Here is a 19199-nt window from a genome sequence, read left to right as displayed (position 1 = left end):
AAGGCAGATCCGAGACCTATGCCCCACCAGTGGGAGAGGGGAAGGGAAGGAGAGAGAGAGACAGAGAGAGACAGAGACTCTTCTTCCGTGGGCGGTGGGCCTTTGGTTGTGAGTCTCTCTTGCTCACCGCGTGGCTGGGGATTCCTTGTAAATAAAGCAAGTGTCATTCCCTTCTTTTCGTGTATCTGAGAGGCTCAGATCCGAGTTTGCTCGGAGAGTTCGCCGATGCCCAGCTACGGCCTCTGGGATCCCCAGAATAGCGCCCCTAAAACTTTACCAGACCTCGAACCCGCAGCGCCTGATTCTGTTCCAGGCACTGTTTAGGATGGGGGTGGTGGTGGCCTAGAGAAGGGACCCTAGTCCTGGGGTCCTAGCTTCTGGGGCGTGAAAGGGCTCAACCTGGCGGCACCCCGGGCGGGCGGGCGAAGTCGGTGAATCAGACCAGCTCAGCAACCCTGACGGCCTCAGTTTCCTCTCCTCCTCTCCAGCCGCTCTGGACCTCGGCCCCTTTGGTTTGAAAAAGAGAATTCCCCCGGCGCAGCCGCGCTCAGTCCTTCCTCTGGGATTTTCCTGAGATCCCCACAGTTTGGCCAAGGTCCCACGGGGTTTTTCCTTTCAATCCGCTCAGCGTCCCAGCCTGTCCCTAACGCCTGGGGTGCCTGTGCACCGGCGGCTACTGCAATCTGCTGTCGGTCTCCAGCCACGGGAGCGGGTGCCATCCCGAGCTTTCTCAGGCGGCGCAGGTTTCTTACCGGGTGGTACTCCAGCCCCCCTCCTGACCCCTCTAATCTTGTATGAGAAACCTGTGCTTGGGAGAGAAAGGCGGCCTTAAAAAAAAAAAAAAAAAAAAAAGTGTAGCCCAAAGCGTGAGAGCCACCAGCGAGTTGTTATCTGCGGCTGAAGGCTGTGGTAATCGATGGGTTATTTTTACGCGGTAATAGGGCCCTGTGATTGCTCTATTAACCTTTAGACCTGTTTGAGGGACTCTCCCCTCACGGCCCCGCTGCGCCAGGGCCTACAGGCCCTGACGCCAACTCCAAACTCAGGTCTGACACCCTCCCTGCCCCCACTTGGGGAGGGGGGGAGACTGAAGCCCCTAGATGGGCTTTAACGTTGGAGACAGTCTCCTCAACCCCCACTTGGTCCTTTTGATTGGACCCCGGCCGCTGAGGGCTGCTGAGAGAACAGAGACAGATGAGAAGGGACTGGAGGCCACAGGCGTTGGAAGCAGTGTGGCGAGGGGTGCGCACTTTGTATAAATACATAAACTCCTGGGCTGGTGGCGGGTTCTCGGCGCCTTGCAGTCTCCACGGGCTGGTGGGAAGGAGAAAAGGACGCTTGGGTCTCTGGGCGCCGACCTTAAGGTCCAGTTCAGGTTTTAGTACCTCCTGACCCTCTCCCGTGTGCTTTTCAGGGGCCTGGTAGATCTGAGGCCAGCCAGGTACCCCTCCCTGGTGACCCAGTGCCCCACCAGCGACCACGAGCCCAGCCCGCGAGGTCACCTTCCCCTCTACCAGCCCCGCCCCTTGCCCACCGCGGCTGGACGTGGACCACTGAGGGTGGGAAGAAAGAGAAAGAACTAGTGAATAAAACAATCCTGGGCGGAGCAGCACACGGCCAGAACTTCGGGCAGTGCAGAGCCCGGCGCCCGTACTGAGCGCTTTAGTTCTCCAAGATCCGCGCGCATGGACTTTGCCTGCTGGGGGAGCTTTGGGAACAGCCCGGCTGGAAGACGCCGGGCGGAGGTGCAGCCACCGTCGCGCACCCCCGCCCCCCGCCCTTGCACGTGACTCCCTTAGGCCAGTCAGCGCCGGCGAGCCCAGCGCGGGGGCCCGGAGAACCGCTCCGGGAGCAAGGGACAAACGGGAGGCCGGCAGAGTGGCCGCCCGAGGCTCTGCCGCCGCCGCAACTCCGCGGGCGCTGGGGGATCGCGCCAGCTCTCGGAGAAGCTCGAGCTGGGCAGGTAGGGCTCCCCCACCCCCCTGCTCTTTTCCGGGGCAGGCGAAACTCCCCAGTCCGCTGCCCTGGTTTGTCTGGAACCCGGAGGGAAGCAGCTAGTAAGTGGGAAAGGAGACGCTGGTCACTCCAGGGCCCCCAGATTGGCTAAAGCCGGCTCCGCTTTTGACTTTGGCCTAGCAAGGATTTTAAATGGAATGAGACTGATTAGGAGCAACAACCTAATCATGGGTGCTCCCGAGGTGCGTTTGGATTGTTTTTTTTTGGGGGGGGGGAAACTTGAACACTTTTAATCGGTCCTCTGTGCAGATTCTCCAGTTCTGCTTTGCACCCCACAGGCCAGGGCCCGTGTAATCTCTCTGACCGACTGACCTGGGACAGGCCGCATAGCCCCCACACTTTGGGGCGCAGACAGAGGAGTGTCTCCAGTCTGCGACGCGGGGAATGCGGAGAGGCCGTAGCAGGGCAGCAGAGGGACCTGGGGGAGGCCTGGAGGCACCGGGAGGTAGGCTCGGCGGCCTCCCGACCTGTTTTTCTTTCTGCTGCTTTCCAGCAGGCCTCCTCAAACTCCAGATTAGGGTCTAGGGTCCAGGAATTGTGTGTGCTGTGCACTGCTGACTATTGCCCACGCTCACTGCTTCTGGGAGCCCCCAGCAGACTACAGGGACGGTCCTGGCTAGCCACCCCTAGCTCCCTCGTCCATATATTATATCGCTTGGCCTGAAGAGTGAGTGGGCAGTTGCTACCTTTGGGAGAGAGATGTCTAGGTGGTGAACCTTCACCAGGTGGAAGGAAAGGGGGCTTTTCAGTTCAAAGGAAGAAGGTGGTGAGGGACCCAGGCCATTGGCGGAGCTAGGACAACAAGGCCGCGCTGCTGGGAAGCACCTTGGGAATTTATTTCCTGTACCTTTGGAAAAGGAAGGCAGACAGGAATGACATTTCGGACGTCCAAAGAAAGAAAGAAAGAAAGAAAGAAAGAAAAAAGCTGCATAGTGAGGACCGCCGAGCTTCGTTTCTGAGGCCAGTGTGTAAGTTGTTGATTGGCGACAATTCTCAGTGTGGCAGGACTGGAGCGACCGCACGAGCGCGATCCACACGGGAACATCTGTAAAGGGACACAGTATGGCGTGTTGCATTTTCCAACTCTCCAAAACAGGCTCCAAAAAGCAATGTGGGCTAAATTATGAGAAGAAAGGGCATTTTGTTTTTGCTTGAGAACTTGGGGGGAAGTTTGTGGAGTGATTCGAAAGACAGAGAAAACCCTGGGCCGGGCTGGACTACCGAGAGAATCTGGAGGTCACCGGGCCGATCACAGACAGGCGGGAATCCACCTAAGGGAACAGTTTCTGACCTTTCCAGAAAGAGAAAGAGTATTTTCTCCACCTTCTATTGTTCTAGTAATCCAACTTCAGGTTAAAGCATCAGCCATTTGAAACTGCAGAGCGCTTCTAAACATAAGCTCGAGATCCTAAACTGATTTAGTGATTGCATTTTTTTCAAGCTTGCAAGTTAACACGGCTTAGTATACTGTAAATCAGATTACAGAATTCTAAGTCTCTTCCTTTAACTTTTTAGTTGAGAAAAGAAAATTTACTTTTTTTTTTTTTACAACTTCCTGAGCTGAAATTGCAGAAAGTACAATTAATTAGGCCAACTACTTGATTTAAAAAAATGGAATAATGACTATTTTTATCAATGTAAATCTACATATTTGTTTATCAAAGCCTCGAGATTTCTAGGAAGTTTTAAACGTGTTGTCTTTCTTTTTAAAGGAAGAATTGGTGACCTCAGGTCAAATTTCGTGCATACATCCTCCAGCCAAACTTGCTAGAAGGAAATGTCCAACCATCAAGCCAATAGCTAATTGAATATTTTGAAAAACTAAACACTAAACAATTTATCAGTGTAACTGCGTACTTTGTCATGATTCCATTTTTGCTAGAGATAATGCAAAGATGGTGAAAAATTAGTGTGTATATTAAACAGCCCATTCCAGAACTTTTACAGTAATAAGGATGATCATTTATTGTGAGTATAAACTACATTCCAGGTGCTCTCTTGCAATGTGCAATGTATTAGAGATCTGTAGTAATAGCTGTAATGTAGAATCTTCTGGATGCCTGCTGTAATAGGCTTCTAAGGTCTGGTCATGAATGTTCTGTGTGTATTAAATTATAGTTGCTACCCATAATCCTCCAATGACTATAAGACACGGGTACCTTTAATATTTGCACTTTACAGATGAGGAGCTGAGGTTTCTAAAGTTATGTATTCAGGGAGTGGCTGACCTGGGCTTGTGTCTTGTACATTTAATACTCTTGCAAATGCATTGTTGCACTAAAAAAAAAAAAAAAGGACCAATCAAAAGCAGACGCCTCTTAAGGGGAAATGTATGTATATTGGGGATTTCAAATACTCAAGGCCCTTGAGCAGCTCCCTTCAAAGTGTACACTGAGCTTCAACAGGTTTCGAACTCGCCTATACTTCAGTTCGCTCTTAAGCAAAAATAAGGAAATTTATATACCATTACTTAACGAAGGCACAGAGGGAAAGGCTTGAAACATAACAGGTATGTTTGGAAAATCGAGTTTACACTCCCCACCCCCACCCCAACACACACACTATATTCTCTGGTAATGCCAAAACACAGGCTGCCTGGAAGGATGCTGTCAAGCTCTAAGAATCAATTCTGCTCTTGGTGGATCTCAATTCCACAGGGAAAAGCCAGCCGGTGAGCTTGAGTGCTGTAGTGACCTTGTTCAACCCTCCTGCTTTTCTGGTCCTCCTATACAGTCTGCAAAGTGTTTTAAAATGTAACTATTTGCAGAAACGTGTGGCCTGTCCAATTTGACACCCACACTGTGCACAGTACGATTAAGGAGTTTCACAGTCCTTTTTATGGTTTCGCCGACACTTGCTCATTTATAAACATTTAGATTCTACCTCTAGGTGCTCTTTTTTTAAGATTACAAACAAAACTATCGTAGGTTGCTGGTTTTTATAAAGTTTGTCATCGCCCCCCCCCCCCCCTCCCTCAATCTACAGGTCTTGTTTGGTCAAGAAAATGTTTGAGGAACGGTGGGGAAGCAATTGAAAAATAAAAAACGATGGAGATCTTTTGAGTCACTAGCGTTTCCGGAACCCCGAACCTTGTACTCTGGTATTTAAAAATAAAATAAAATAAAATAAATTTTAAAAAAAGGAAAGGGAAAAAAAGTGCTTGGAGAATAAGGCAAAATTAAAGTCCTTCCTGGTAAACAATATAAAAATAATTGGCCCAGAAGGCAACCGAGAACTGCATGCCACGTCCCTTAGGTCTTCCTCCAAGATACTTGCCACCAGCAGCCTGACCAAGGACTAAACAAAGGCCGAGGCTGTAGCGCGCGACCTCAGAAGCCGGGTTAAGAGAAGGTTGTTTTCGTTCGCTGTGCGCTGTGCGGGAGAAGCAGCGGAAAACAGGAACCGCTGAACGCGTCTCTGAGAGCCCTGGGGCGAACTTCTCCCACGTGTTTTATTTTCTCTTTCAGGGCTGCGAGGGCAGTAAAGGGAAGGAGCCCTGCTGGAGGCAGCCGCACAGCCTGGGCATGCTGCAGGCGGAGCGCAGAGACTAGGCAGCCGGTGGGTGAGCCGAAGTCTGCTCAGGGGGTTCGAGCCCAGCCTCGACTACGTCCTGAGCACCTCCAGCCTCGGAGGTGGAGTGGACTCCAGCCCTGGAGTGGAGTCAGCCCTCCTGCACTGTCTGCTGGAACAACCACAAATCCAATTTGGAATTTTTTTCTGAGCAAACCAGAGCCTAGAGGTTGCTCTTCTGATGCTGGATTTAATTCGTATATCTTTTGAGGGAGTTGGGCCTCTCCCCCATTGATTTTTTTCATCTCCGTTTTCGTGACAGTTCCGCACACCTGCATTCTAATTCTTGTGGCTTTGGTGTGCTGTGCCCGCGTGGCTCCTTGACCCGCAAGTGAAGAGAGGACACCGACGCGCAGAGCTTGGGGCCATGTACCAAAGCCTGGCCATGGCCGCCAACCACGGCCCCCCGCCCGGCGCCTACGAGACGGGCGGCCCGGGCGCCTTCATGCACAGCGCGGGCGCCGCGTCCTCGCCCGTCTACGTGCCCACGCCGCGGGTGCCGTCCTCCGTGCTAGGCCTGTCGTACCTGCAGGGCGGAGGAGGGGGCGCTGCGTCCGGAGCCGCCTCGGGTGGCAGCTCCGGGGCCGCCCCGTCGGGTGCGGGACCCGGGACCCAGCAGGGCAGCCCGGGCTGGAGCCAGGCTGGAGCCGAGGGAGCCGCCTACACCCCGCCGCCCGTGTCCCCGCGCTTCTCCTTCCCGGGGACCACTGGGTCCCTAGCGGCCGCAGCCGCTGCCGCCGCCGCCCGGGAAGCCGCAGCCTACGGCACTGGGGGCGGGTCTGCGGGAGCCGGCCTGGCCGGCCGAGAGCAGTATGGGCGTCCCGGCTTCGCGGGCTCCTACTCTAGCCCCTATCCAGCCTACATGGCCGACGTGGGTGCGTCCTGGGCCGCGGCTGCCGCCGCCTCCGCAGGCCCCTTCGACAGCCCTGTCCTGCACAGCCTGCCCGGACGGGCCAACCCTGCGCGACACCCCAATCTCGGTGAGTACTGAAGGGCTCTGAGTCCTGTCTGGGGCATTTCAACTTTCCCAACTCTGTTGAGATTGGGGAGCATTAGATGGAATGAGCCTCCTAGGAAGGCAGCCTGGAAGCCGGAGGAGGCTCGTGGTGGTGGGCCATCATGGTGATGAGTGGCCGGGCCACTAACGTCCAGCAATGCCCTTCTGTAACTGGGTGGCCTGGTTTGCACAGCCTATTGGTGACAGTGAGACGCGTTGGGCTCTCTAGGGTCAGCTGGATGGAGCAGTCTAGCGATCTGATCCCTGGGGTTCAGCCCCCACTTCCTTCATCCCATCTTCTGAGGCCTCAGCAAACCCGAGACCTGCGCCATTTGGCAGCCAGGTTGGAGGACCCCCTCAAGGTGGCAGATGACATTCCGGTGGGGGGTTTTCACACCCGGAAATAATGAAGAGATCAGTAAAGGAGCCCGCCAGAAGTGGGCTAAACGAGTTTAACCTGCGAGTCTCCTCAGGCACACTTGGGGCGGGGGGTCCTCATGATGCCACTCAACTGGTCAGACACCTTAGGTCAGTGCCTGGGAACAGTGCAGAGGAGCTTCTTTATAACGTCTGAAGTAAATGGAGACTTACTTCGTAGGGCTGCAGTGCCTAGAGCCTGTTCTTAGGAGGGCCTGGTTAACAATAACGATGGCCAGTAGTCTTCCCATCCCAGACCCGACGGGACTGCTAACTCGCCTCGCTTAGCTTACCAGTCTACACACTGATCTTTCAGAGGGGCCCTGGCCACTTGGGCTAGAGGGGAAGAAGCAAAGTGGCTGTCCACTCATGCAAAATGCCAAAGGCCCTGCTCGTGTAGAATTTCTAGAAGGGACTGGAGGTGGGTGGCCTTTGGATGGAGCTGGCTCTTGGGGAACGAAGTTAACATTTATTGACTGCCTACTAAGTGCTAAATCCTTCTGCAGCCGCTGCCACTTTGAAGAGTGAAGTCTGGCCCTTGCCACTCCCGGTGCTAGGGTGCTAGTTTGTCTCCCAAGTAGAGGCTCTGGCTTTGAAGAGGCTTAAAGTTATTCTCTGACCCTGGGTGGCCATGGAAGGTCTCCAAGAGGGGGGTCTAGCCAAATATATATCCCAGGTAAACTGATTAACTATGGAAGTGGCACCCGGGCTGGGTTTGTGGCTGCCAATGTAGGGTGTGTGTGTGTGTGTGTGTGTGTGTGTGTGTGTGTGTGTGTGTGTGTGTGTGTGTGTGTGTGACATTGTCATTGCCCCCCCCCCTCCATAGGCAGGGCCAAGTAGACTGCACCCCAAGGAAGAAGGATAAGCTTAAGCTCAACAGTGTGCCTCAGACCTTTGAGACAGAGCAAGGTGGTGGCCATTCCATGTGGTGGAGGCTGGAAGTGGGCCTGCAGGGGCTTTGGCTTGCATCCCTAGAAGCTGAGTTCCCTCCAACCCAATCCCTAGCTTAAAATAAGAAGGAATAAACTGAGTGTAATGACCTATGATTGTAAATCCAGAACTGGTTGGGGAGGAGGGGGATATCCTGGGCTACATAGCAGACCTGGTCTAATTTATATATATATATTGGAGTTAGAATTTGGTGTTTAGATACAGCAAAGGATGAAGTCCTCATCTAAAGATGAAGAAGACATTCTGGTATTCAATGTAAAAGCAAAACAAAGTGGCATCGTGTATCTGTACTTGTGAGCATGGGGGCTGGCGAAGGTTTCCCAAATTCCAGGATCCACCCACAGCCAACAAAACAACAGGGATGTCTCTCCTCTGAGAGCTTGTGTGTTGGGCTCTCATCTCTGCCCTATTAGTCAGTCCACAAAGCCACTGCTTGGAGCTAAGTGTTTAAAGAGGTGTGCTAGAATTGCCACGAGGGAACACCAGGCATTTTGAGAACCTGTTGTCATGCTTTAATATATTTGGGGGGGATACACTCATTTTTTTCTCACACAGCCCCCAGGGGATCTGGCGATCTGGTGGCATTGCTCCAGTTAAAAGTGCTCTCTGTGAAGATATTTTCCTCTTCAGCCTCACCCCAAGACAGTCCCTGACCTAGGCTGGGTAAAGGCTCTACCACTGAGGGACAGTCCCAACTGTCCCTCAACATGCTTTGTATACTGCCTTGCCTATACATGCACTTTAGTAAATACTTGGTAGCTTTAGTGGGAGTCAACCATAAGACTAGCTGATGTTACTAAGTGATGGAAGGAAGGGCCAAAAGATCAGATTCTCTGACACTTATTGAGAGGGCCTCATTGGATGGATGTCATGACCACCAAGCTCATTTGGAGCCCCCAGATCTCAGTGCCACATGACTTTGGGCAAGTTGCCTACCTCTGTCCATCTCATATTCTGTAGAGCGGCTTCAGTTCAGCTCAACTACTTTTAGAGTTGTCCTGACTTAGGTAGTCTATGTGATGTCTAATCATTGATCTTTTATAAATGACGGCTGCTTTATTACTTTTCCTAGGACTAAAGGGGTTCCTAGAACTTGAGAATTTTAGCATCAAGCCTGGGGTAGTCCCTGATAGGCAGGGATGATTGGTTACCCTAAATAGACATGAACATGTTTAAATGACTCACTGTTGTGGTAGGGTCAGGGGAAGTGAGCAGACAGCAAGGCTGAGAAAGCAGGAAAGGAACTTCCCTCTCAAACCTGGAAGTCTTCACCTGGGTGGTACCCTCTGCCCTGGGGCTTGTCTATCAAAAGAGGCTTGCCAGGAAAGGAACCTGAACCTGTAGTTTAAAAAAAGGAAGAAAGAAAGAGGTATGCATTCACTTATTCGCATATGTGGAACTGTGGAATAATAACACAATACAGCTTGTGCTTTGCTTCATAATAGATTCATCTCCAAACCTAAAGCTCAGGGACTAATTCCTCAGCCTGAAAAGTTTTTAATTTGCATTGAGGAGAAATAAGCAAATACTCTTTTCTCTTCTTTCTTTCTTTCTTTCTTTTTTTTTTTTGTTTTTGTTTTTGTTTTTGTTTTTGTTTTCAAGACAGGGTTTCTCTGTGTAGCTTTGCGCCTTTCCTGGATCTCACTCTGTAGACCAGGCTGGCCTCAAACTCACAGAGATCCGCCTGCCTCTGCCTCCCGAGTGCTGGGATTAAAGGCGTGCGCTTATTACTCTCTTCTCTGAGATTGGAAATTGGTCTGTTTTGTTATTAACAGTTAACATCTAGCAAGTTTTTGTGTTGGATATTGGAATAAGGCAAAAATCAAAATGATAAAAAAAAAAAACCAATAGGGCATGTGAAAAGACGACCTTGGCAAGAAAGAACTTATTGCACCCTGACTGTAACATATGTGAACTTTAATTCATTCCAAGTTCAATAGACCCAGGTCCCTGAAGCAATTGTTGGAAGCATTAATTAGACACAATAATGGAATTCTGTGACCTTACTGAGGCAGGTACAGAGTCTTACTCATATAGAAGTGCCTGGCACATGCTGGGCAAGTAGCAAATATTTGAGTAGAGATCTGGGAGGTAATTGCCCCAGGACTCTGCCCTGCCCTGGTCAACCCCCACAGAATGGCTACCTGTGTCCTTTAAGAAGCAAACTTGAGCTGGGTGTGGTGGCACACACCTGTGACCCCAGCACTCAGGAGGCTGAGGCAGGAGAATTGAGTACTTGAGGCTAGTATGAGCTATATAGCAATCCCCTTCTTAAAAAAAAAAAAAAAAAAACAGAACTGGAGCGTCTCAGAGAAGAAGGGAGCAGGATGGGGGAACACTGAGAATCTAGGGCCACTGGAGAAAGCTGAGCTCTGTGCCTGGTGCCAGAAGTGAAGGGTGGAGGCTGAAAGAGGGTATCAGATGCCCTGGAACTAGAGTTAAGTATGGTTGTGAGCCATCGTGTGGGTGCTGGGACTCAAACCCAGTTCCTCTGCATGAGCAACAAGTACTCTAAACTGCTGACCCATCTCTTCATCCTGAGATATATTCTTAAAGTCAGAGACTCTGTGTGTGTGTGTGTGTGTGTGTGTGTGTGTGTGTGTGTGTGTGTGTACAACACACCACAGCCTAGTAGGTTCTTGTACCCGTTAAGGCTTGTATGGACCTTTAAGCCGAAAAAGAGACTGAAAGAGAAATTAGACATAAATAGACCTTGAAAGACATGCCATGCTTGTAGCTGTTACTGGGATATCTAAGAAATGTAACTTTCTAAGGAAGAGTAATTCTTTTGTGTCTTAGGGAAATAAGCAATCCTATTGTGCTTAAAGAATCTAAAAAAAATGGAGCCCTTAGAGGGCCCAATAAGGCTAACTGAAGGAAATAAATGTGTGTTTTGCTCAGTGCTTTTGAAACAAGTGAAAAGCGTTGTTCCATTTCACCTGGGGTGGGGCACCCAAGGTGTTAGGTCAGCAGAATATGCTGTGGTGTTTGCTGGGTCTTTGGGGGACTGCTTTATCAATTGGGCCAGTTGCTTTCAGAGCCAGTTTGCTTAAACAGGGAGTGCTGTGATCTCTGAAGTAGCCTGTGCGGCTCAAGAACAATCTGTCAGTCTTCGAGAAAAGCAAAGTTGTTTAATTTTCCGGTTACCACCCTGAGCAGGTCAATCAGAGTGGGGACTGGTTTGTGGTGCTAAGTGGAGGACCAATTAAATAAGGAAGGTGTGCTGGAGTGGCCTGGGGTGTGTCTCTGCCTCTAGTGACACTTGTCACTTGCCCAATTGTGTCCCATGAAAAGGTCAGGCCACATTTGCTGGTGGAATGATGTTCAGGAGACAGTCTTAGATAACGCTTTCTTCTGTTCCCCTCCTTTTTATCCCCCCCCCCATATTCTTTAAATGCACTAAGAAAACAAACATACTGTGAGATGTGGGGCACCGGAACTCTCATACCTTCAGGTGGGAATGTTTGTTGGTATAACCTTTGCAGAGAGTCCTTGGTAAACCAGTTAAATTACAGAGCAGATAGCCTTGACACTGAACTTTTGACTTTCAACAACTAATTCTGGGGTACATATTTGCCACACTGTCATCCATAATAACAAAATCCAGAAGTAACATAAATGCACACCTTCAGAGGATTGTCTTTATATGCTGTGCACACACACACACACACACACACACACACACACACACACTGGTGCATAGATGATGGAGGTCATTATTGGACCCAATTAAGATCTTTTCCAAGCCACTTGGAAGTAGTAGAGGTGTGTGTAGCATTATATTCTTGGTAACAAAAATAGGGAAATACATGTGTTCATTTGAGAATGGGCAGATTATCTCTGGAAGCTTTGCTGGGGACCTAGGTAAAGAATTTGTAACACTGATTGTCCGGGAGCCCAGAGGGTAGTAGAAATATGAAGCTGGGAAGGAAGTAGCTCGCATAGTCCTGGGTGCTGTAGAACTGAAAACACACTTTTGATCAGCTTAACCATTTTTTGTCGTCATTTTTGCTTCATAATTCTACCAAATGATAAAACCACACATGTCTGGCAAGATGGTTCTGTGGGCAAAGGGGCTTGCCTCAAAGCCTGACAACCTGAGTTTGATCCCTGGATCCACATTGTACAAGGGAGAACTGGTTCCTGAAGGCTGCTCTCTGACCTCTACACGTGCACCGTGGTACAGGAATGCATGCTCACAAACACACATACAGTAAATAAATAAAATAAAATAAAAATCTTAAAAAGTACATTTCAACTCTGGGGGAACTTGAGTTTTATATAATTTTTAAACATTAAAATTGTATTTGCTCATATACATATCTGGTTTATATGTCTGTGTGCCCCCCCCCCCGCCCCGTGTCTGTCTGTGTGTCTGTGTGTATGCACACCTGACAGTCAAAAAACAACTTGTTCACGGCCTCTGTCATCTCCTTCCTCTGTGTGAGTTCTGGGGTTTGAGCTCAGGTTGTCAAGGTTTGGAGGAGAGTGCCTTTACTCACTGAGCCCTCTTACTGGCCCTGACAGGATTTTCTTTTTCATCATAACAAGTTTTACATATGCAGTTCAGTGTTAGGTCTCAGCATTGCTGTGCAATGGATCTTGAGAATGTTTTTCATCTTGCAAAGGGCAACAGTTTCTCAGTCCTCACTCTTCCTAGCCACTAGGGCCCTTCATTCTGCTTTCTGTGGCTGTGAATTTGATTGCCTTTTCCTACATTCTATGAGCAAATTACACAGCACTTTTGTCTTTTGTATAGGGTGTATTTTGCTCAATATAGTGTCTTCCAGGGTTACCTAAGCTGTAGCATATGGCGGTTTCCTTCTTTAAGTTAAGGAGTGTTTTACTGTATGACCACATTCTGTGCACCCATTCACACATGGGAGCACACCTGACTGGCTTCCACATGCTGAATGTCCTTTTGCTATGGGTATGCAACAGAGCCTTGTGAATTTTGAAAAACAGAATGATGTTATCCACTTTTAAATGCTATTAAACTGGATGGGCAAGATTGCTCACTGGATAAATGTCTTTGCTGTTGGACAATGCAATCCTGACAACCTGAGTTCGATACCTAGAACACACACGAAGATGGAAGCAGAGAATTGACTCCAAAGTTGTCCTAAGACTCCACACATATCTTGGCATGTGCACACCACCCAATAATAATGAAGAAAAAAAAATTAAACTAATTAAGCTTTTAAAAGCAGACACATTATTCACCAAAAAATTTTAGTAGTGTTGACAGATACACAAGAAAAGCACGTTGACTTTGATTTTGATTGTTTTCTTTTTGCCTGAATTATTCCTTTGTAAACTTCTGAGATTTCCCCATGCCCTGTTTTAAGCTGCTGTCAAACAGCTTATCCATCCCTAACCTGCACCCTGAATCTGGCTTTTGACTTTGTTCCTTTACTGAGGACAGATCTCATGCTATGGCAGGCAAGTCAGCAGTGGTGAGACATCCCACCCCTAAGTCCCTTCCTGGGCACAAACACTTAAACGTGGTAGTTAGTGACCACTTCTGATGGGCAGTTCTTCAGGTGATATTAGGACCAGAACCTGCTGGAAAACCACTAACCTTTTAAACTGGTCACCAAGTAGATCCAGTAATTCACTGGTCAGTCTAGTCAAATCAGTGAGCTCCAGGTTTAGTGGAAGACTCCATTTTGAAAGTGAGGGTCAGCAAGATGGTACTTGCTGCCAAGCCTGATAACCTGAGCTCAATCCCCAAAACCCGCATGATGGAAAGAGAGAACCAACTTCCCCATGTTGTCCTGTGACTTGCACATATACACTGTGGCATGTGCATCCCCTCCCCAAATAAAATGAAATTTAAAAAAAAATTAGGTTGAGAGTGACTTAGGCAGACTCCTGAAGTCACCCTCTGACTTCTCTGTCTCTGTCTGTCTGTCTGTCTGTCTCTGCTGTCTGTCTATCTGTCTCTCTCTCACATGGACAGACACACTCTACAGTTAAGGAGTTGTGCTATATTTAGAACAGAGGCCGCTGCAAAGGTTGTTGCTTCTGCTGAGAGATAGATAGATAGATAGACAGACAGACAGGGAGGGAGGGAGAGAGGGAGAGAGGGGGGGAAGAGGGAGAGAGAGAGAGGTGGCTGTTGAGGTTTTCTTGTCTTTCTAGAAGCCTGATTCTTTGAGGCTGGCCTGCTGCTCTAAGAACTTCCAGGGAACTGGTTGACCTTTGGTAGATCATGCAGAGGCCACGTTAAGCATTCTCTGGATGGATTACTCACACATTTTATTGGCTATCTATGCAGCTGCTCCTTTGTCACCTTTAAAGAAAACAGGAAGATAATATAAGCAGAGACACTAGGAATTAATCTTGACTCTATTATAATCTATGTAAAATAGGTTTATAATCTTGGTTTGTGGACATGCATACACTAGCAGCCTTTTAGAGATGGTAGCCTTATACTATACAACAGCCCATGGTGAATAGGAAGTTGGAAGGCTGCCACTGACTGGGATTGCCAAATCTTCCCTGGGGTGGGTGCTGGTCTCTGTTTTGCTGGAAAGAAACTGATGCTCAGTGAGTCTTGTGCTCCCCACCCCACCGCATGAGCAAGCAGGAGCTCCCGCTTAGGACAAAGATAAACCTCTCTAAGTTTAGGATTCCTTTTCTCACACACTCTGTCACATTGAGCCCTTTAGAACTATAGGTTCATGGCGGCTGAAGACTCCCTTCTGCAAGGTAGCTGCCCAGCTAGGCCTCCTTGCTTTCCAATGGACTAGTGTCTCTTCAGGGCCTGGCTTTTCCTGAATCCCCATCCTGCCCATTCCCATCTACAGAGCTGGCAAGGGGTGGGCACATCAATAGGAACCCCAGCCTTGCACACCCTTCTCAGCTTCCTGAAGTTGGTCTGCAGATCATGAAAGAGATCTCCCAAATTCAGAGCTAGGTGTGCTCCTAACTTCAGAAGGGACTGTTGTCTGTTTAGGAAATCAAAACCCCCGTGGCTCTCTCAAAAACTCCTTTCAAGAGAGATCTGTTACCTCTTCTCCAACTTCACTGACGGTCTCAGATGTACCTGTGGGAGGCAGAGAAGGAGAGGGGGGAAACAAAGTGGGTATGTTTTTAATAAAGACATTGTGGGATATGGAAGCAGACTGGGAATGCAGCTGGGAAAGGTTGTTCTGCATGGAACCCAGCTGCCAGTGACGGCTTTCTTGGGGCTGGCAGGTGGCCTGTGGTTTTATCTATTGCTGCTCTCTAATCAGAAATTGACCAGGATATTCAAACTTCTTATCTCAGTGAAGAGCATTTGGTTTTCTGGCTTTGGGCATTTTTGCAGGAGCCCAATGCATGACTTACTGTATTTAAAATATACTTTCCCACAAATCTAACCTAAGCAGGTAAGCCAGCCCATGTCTACAGTCATAAAAATACCTCTGCAATGGTGTTTGTTGTTGTCTTACAGCCACAGACATACTTTATTTTTGATGAGAAATGAAGAAATCACACATCCAGGATGGGTGGGGATTTTTATAGGTTATAAGCTGTGTTCTATGGGGTCTCCCAACTGTGGATAAACTTAGCTTCCTTTTTTTTCCTCTCCATTTAAACTTCCTTTTCTACTTCCAGAAATCCAGTCAAATTTTATCGTCTCCACTCAGAACTGATCGATAGCAACTGGTGAGCAGGTTAATTATAATCGCAGAATAAACGCAGAAGTCTCAAAGTTCACCACTTTGCAATGTTTTCAGCCCCCTCAGGGACCATGCCAAGAGGTGCTCATTGACCCACCGGAGCAGGTGTGGCAGTTTGAAGCAGGGGCAGACAATCGGGTCTGATTTGGGACAATTCCATTTGGTTCTTATCTGCAGCTTTCTCTATCGAATGAAGTCCCGTCACTTCAGATAAAGAGGCTCATCCATTGAGCTGGGACATGGCAGGCTACATTTTCCTCCGATAAAGGTTTCTGATTGTTTTATCAGATTAGGCAGAAATAGTTCTGTGTCTCTGTCAAGGTCTACAGGGACCATTTCAGGTATTTTATCAAGTATTAGCTCAAGGAGAGCACCCCCTCTTCTTTCTTCCTTTGACCCGGGAAAGAAATGACCTGACTTCCAAGGTCATAAATCACACTGGGTGGAGAGAGGCAATAACGCAAGTCGCCCCTCAAAATTGAGTAGGTGGAAAAACAAACAACAAATACGACCTTTCCCTAGCTTGTAAGAACTTAACTTGACCCTGCATGAAGAATGTGGTTCCCATGATTGCACAGTTAGCAGGAAAATCCTGCTGATCTAGGGAAAAAAAGAAAGAAAGAAAAAGATGTTTTCCAGGTGATGACGGCTTCAGAAAAACAATTTTTTTTCTGTCTCAGGAAAACTTCAATTATCTTTCTTCTGTAAAACGTAATGTATGAGAATATGGCAAAGTGAAAAATGTCCAGTGTGCAAGTTGTCCGAAATCTTACCACACCAAGTTAGGCAGCGCCAGGCAGCAATCCCTGGCTTTTCAGTTGCTGTGCATATATAGGCATGAATAGATCTGTTTGTAAAGTGTCCTAGAAGTTACACATCACCCTGCACTGGAGACAGTTTCTTTAGGATTAGTGAGCCAGACTGGCTCCTAAGGACTGGTCCCTCAATAAAGCAAAGTTAGAGGGTTAGTCTCACAAACTGGCAATAAGAGCCATCAAATGTGAGAACATTTATGTAAAGAGATGTTGTGGCTCCTACTGTAGCTGAGTGCCAGCCAGTGTAAAGCGGAGGCAGAGTTGCTTTATTTGTTAATTATTTTTTTGTGCTAGGGATTGGCCCCGGGCCCCTGAGCCTGCTAAGCACATATTCTAACACAGCCATCCTTTCAGCTTATTTAAGTTCTTAATTGGACCCTTTGAAATGAAGTCCCATCTTGCAGGATGTGTTGATTTATGAGGCTCCGCTGGCTGGGAAATGTGAGCCACAGTTGTCAACTTGCAGCTAAAAAGGACTCCTGGAGCCCAGCAGCTAGAGGGAGTTCAGGGGTTCATGGGTCTGGTCCTGGATCTGTGGATCTGTCGGGTGTGTGGATGTACCCTTTTGTTTCCCTGCTGGACAACTTAGGGCAGCTTACAAAGTTTCTCTTCGCTAGCACAACAATAAGGAAATCAGGCAAAGAAATGGTTCAAGGAACTGCCTTACAACCCTTGGAGGATTTTTAAAAAATAGTTAATTCAGGGCTGGAGAGATGGCTCAGAGGTTAAGAGACTGCTCTTCCAGAGGTCCTGAGTTCAATTCCCAGCAACCACATGGTGGCTCACAACCATCTGTAATGAGATCTGGCGCCCTCTTCTGTATATATAATAAATAAATATATCTTGAAAAATATTTAATTCAATTCTTAATTATACACATATATGGGTGGTGCATGTCAGTGTGGGTGCCTGCAGCATCCAGGAGAGGGTGTTGTTCCCTTGGAGGTGGAGTTACAGGGAGTTGTGAGCCAATTGATATGGGTCCTCTGCAAAAGCAGTATATGCTCTTAACCACTAAGCCATCTCTTCAGTTCCAGCGGAGACTTTTGTTTGTTTGTTTGTTTGTTTGTTTGTTTTTTCGAGACAGGGTTTCCCTGTGTAGCTTTGCGCCTTTCCTGGAACTCACTTGGTAGCCCAGGCTGGCCTGGAACTCACTGAGATCCGCCTGCCTCTGCCTCCTGACTGCTGGGATTAAAGGCGTGCGCCACCACCACCCCACTCAACAGAGACTTTTAAAATTCAACATGCCTCATATGAATAACTCAGACCATGTCTGTGCAGGCCATAGGTACCATACCATTGACCTCCATGGCAGCAGATGTACATTACTCTGCCAGAGTCAAGAAGGTTTTCATGACTGCCTTCCTCACTAAACAACAGTATATTTGAAATCACACATTAGATGCCATGATTCGTTTTTTTTTTTCTTTCTTATACATAATAAGGGGCAACACAAGCCACTAAAATGTAAAATGGGCTCGGGGAGGCTGGGGGGTCGTGACCTCAGTGTCAATGTGTTGTTGCTTTGGTATATTAATAAACCTATCCACTGTCAGAAGTTCTAGGAAGCTCAGAGATTCATAGAAGGTTGAGAGTAGGTGCCAGACACATCCTTTCTTCCTAGGCCACCAAGCCAAGAAGTATCTCTGCACACTCTTTGTGAGCCTCACAGCTGTGTTTTGGAGATAAAAACATGAGCATGAAGGTCTCTAAATGACAGCAACTCACAGTGTGTTAATCAGCAAGTGTGCAATCCAAGAGTTGTAAAAGGGAAATTTCCATCATGCAGGAGCCCATGTGATACTTCCACCCGTCCGGTACAGGAAGTAGAGACCAAGCAGGCTGGAGAAGAGAGCCTATGGAGTCCTAAAGGCCAGATGGGTGTTGGGTGGGGGTGGGGAGGGTCAGTACTGGCTAAGGCTGGTGTTGGTCTGGCTGAACAGTTTCACGTAAAGGCTGGATCCCAAGCAGAGGTATTGAAAGAGTGGAGACATGGATGTCCTGGAGGGAGTCAATAGACATGGAAATAGAGCAGGGCTTGAGTGACATTTGAGACTTAGCACTTTGATTTTGATGCTGAAAAGGGTCCTGCTTTTGTGTCTACATCAGTTCTGCAAAGTGATAGCTGCCTCTCTCTGTTCTGCATCTACAACCCACAGGATGGGGGGGGGCGCTTCATGGTTGGGCATACTGGCAAACTACATGGGTAATCTTTAGCTGTAGGGTAAAGGCAGCAACACCGGGGGACACACACAGTGGCCAGCTGTTAAGGCTAAGGGGTTCCAAAAGGGAACCAAACCCCAGGTCAGTCAGTTTCAGCCCCCAATCCTCCACCCAACTGTGGGTCCTGGAGGTGGAACTCATGTCATCAGGCTTGATGGACGTGCCTTTTATCTGATGAGCCATTGTAGGGGTCCCAGAATCCCATTCTTGAGAACGGGAGCATAAGTATTCATTAACATCCACACACTCTCATAATAATGTCACCCGCACCCCCACTGGGGAAACTCCCCACCCCCCACATGCCTGTTTCAGTTCATGCTTGCCTTTACTTTCATTTTCCTTTTTTTATTTAGTTTTCTTTTGCAGTGATGGAGAAAGGCAGGACCCAGGGCCTTGTGTGTACCAGGCAAGTGTTCCACATCTGGGTTGCAGCCCTGATTTGCCTCAAGTGTTTCTAGCCCTTAGCTTTGGGGTCCATTGTGACCGTATGAGCTGCTCATACATAGCCATACGCACCTGTCTCCCTCACTGGGCAGCTCT

General features: G+C 48.4%; 1 protein-coding gene across 2 annotated transcripts in view; it reads left to right on the top strand.

Moving 5' to 3' along the window:
- Nucleotides 1-5953: 5953 nt before the first annotated feature.
- Nucleotides 5954-19199, top strand: part of Gata4 (GATA binding protein 4) — a 37321-nt gene continuing 24075 nt past the window's right edge. For both annotated transcript variants that reach the window (XM_036200073.1, XM_036200072.1), the window contains exon 1: nt 5954-6566. In XM_036200073.1, coding sequence (XP_036055966.1) covers nt 5954-6566 — 613 coding nt within the window. The remainder of the gene's footprint in view (nt 6567-19199) is intronic.

The sequence above is a fragment of the Onychomys torridus genome, chromosome 9, assembly GCF_903995425.1.
Source record: "Onychomys torridus chromosome 9, mOncTor1.1, whole genome shotgun sequence".
Lineage (NCBI taxonomy): Eukaryota > Metazoa > Chordata > Mammalia > Rodentia > Cricetidae > Onychomys > Onychomys torridus.
The sequence above is the reverse complement of the archived record's forward strand: the minus strand, read 5'-3'. Positions and strand labels throughout refer to the sequence as shown.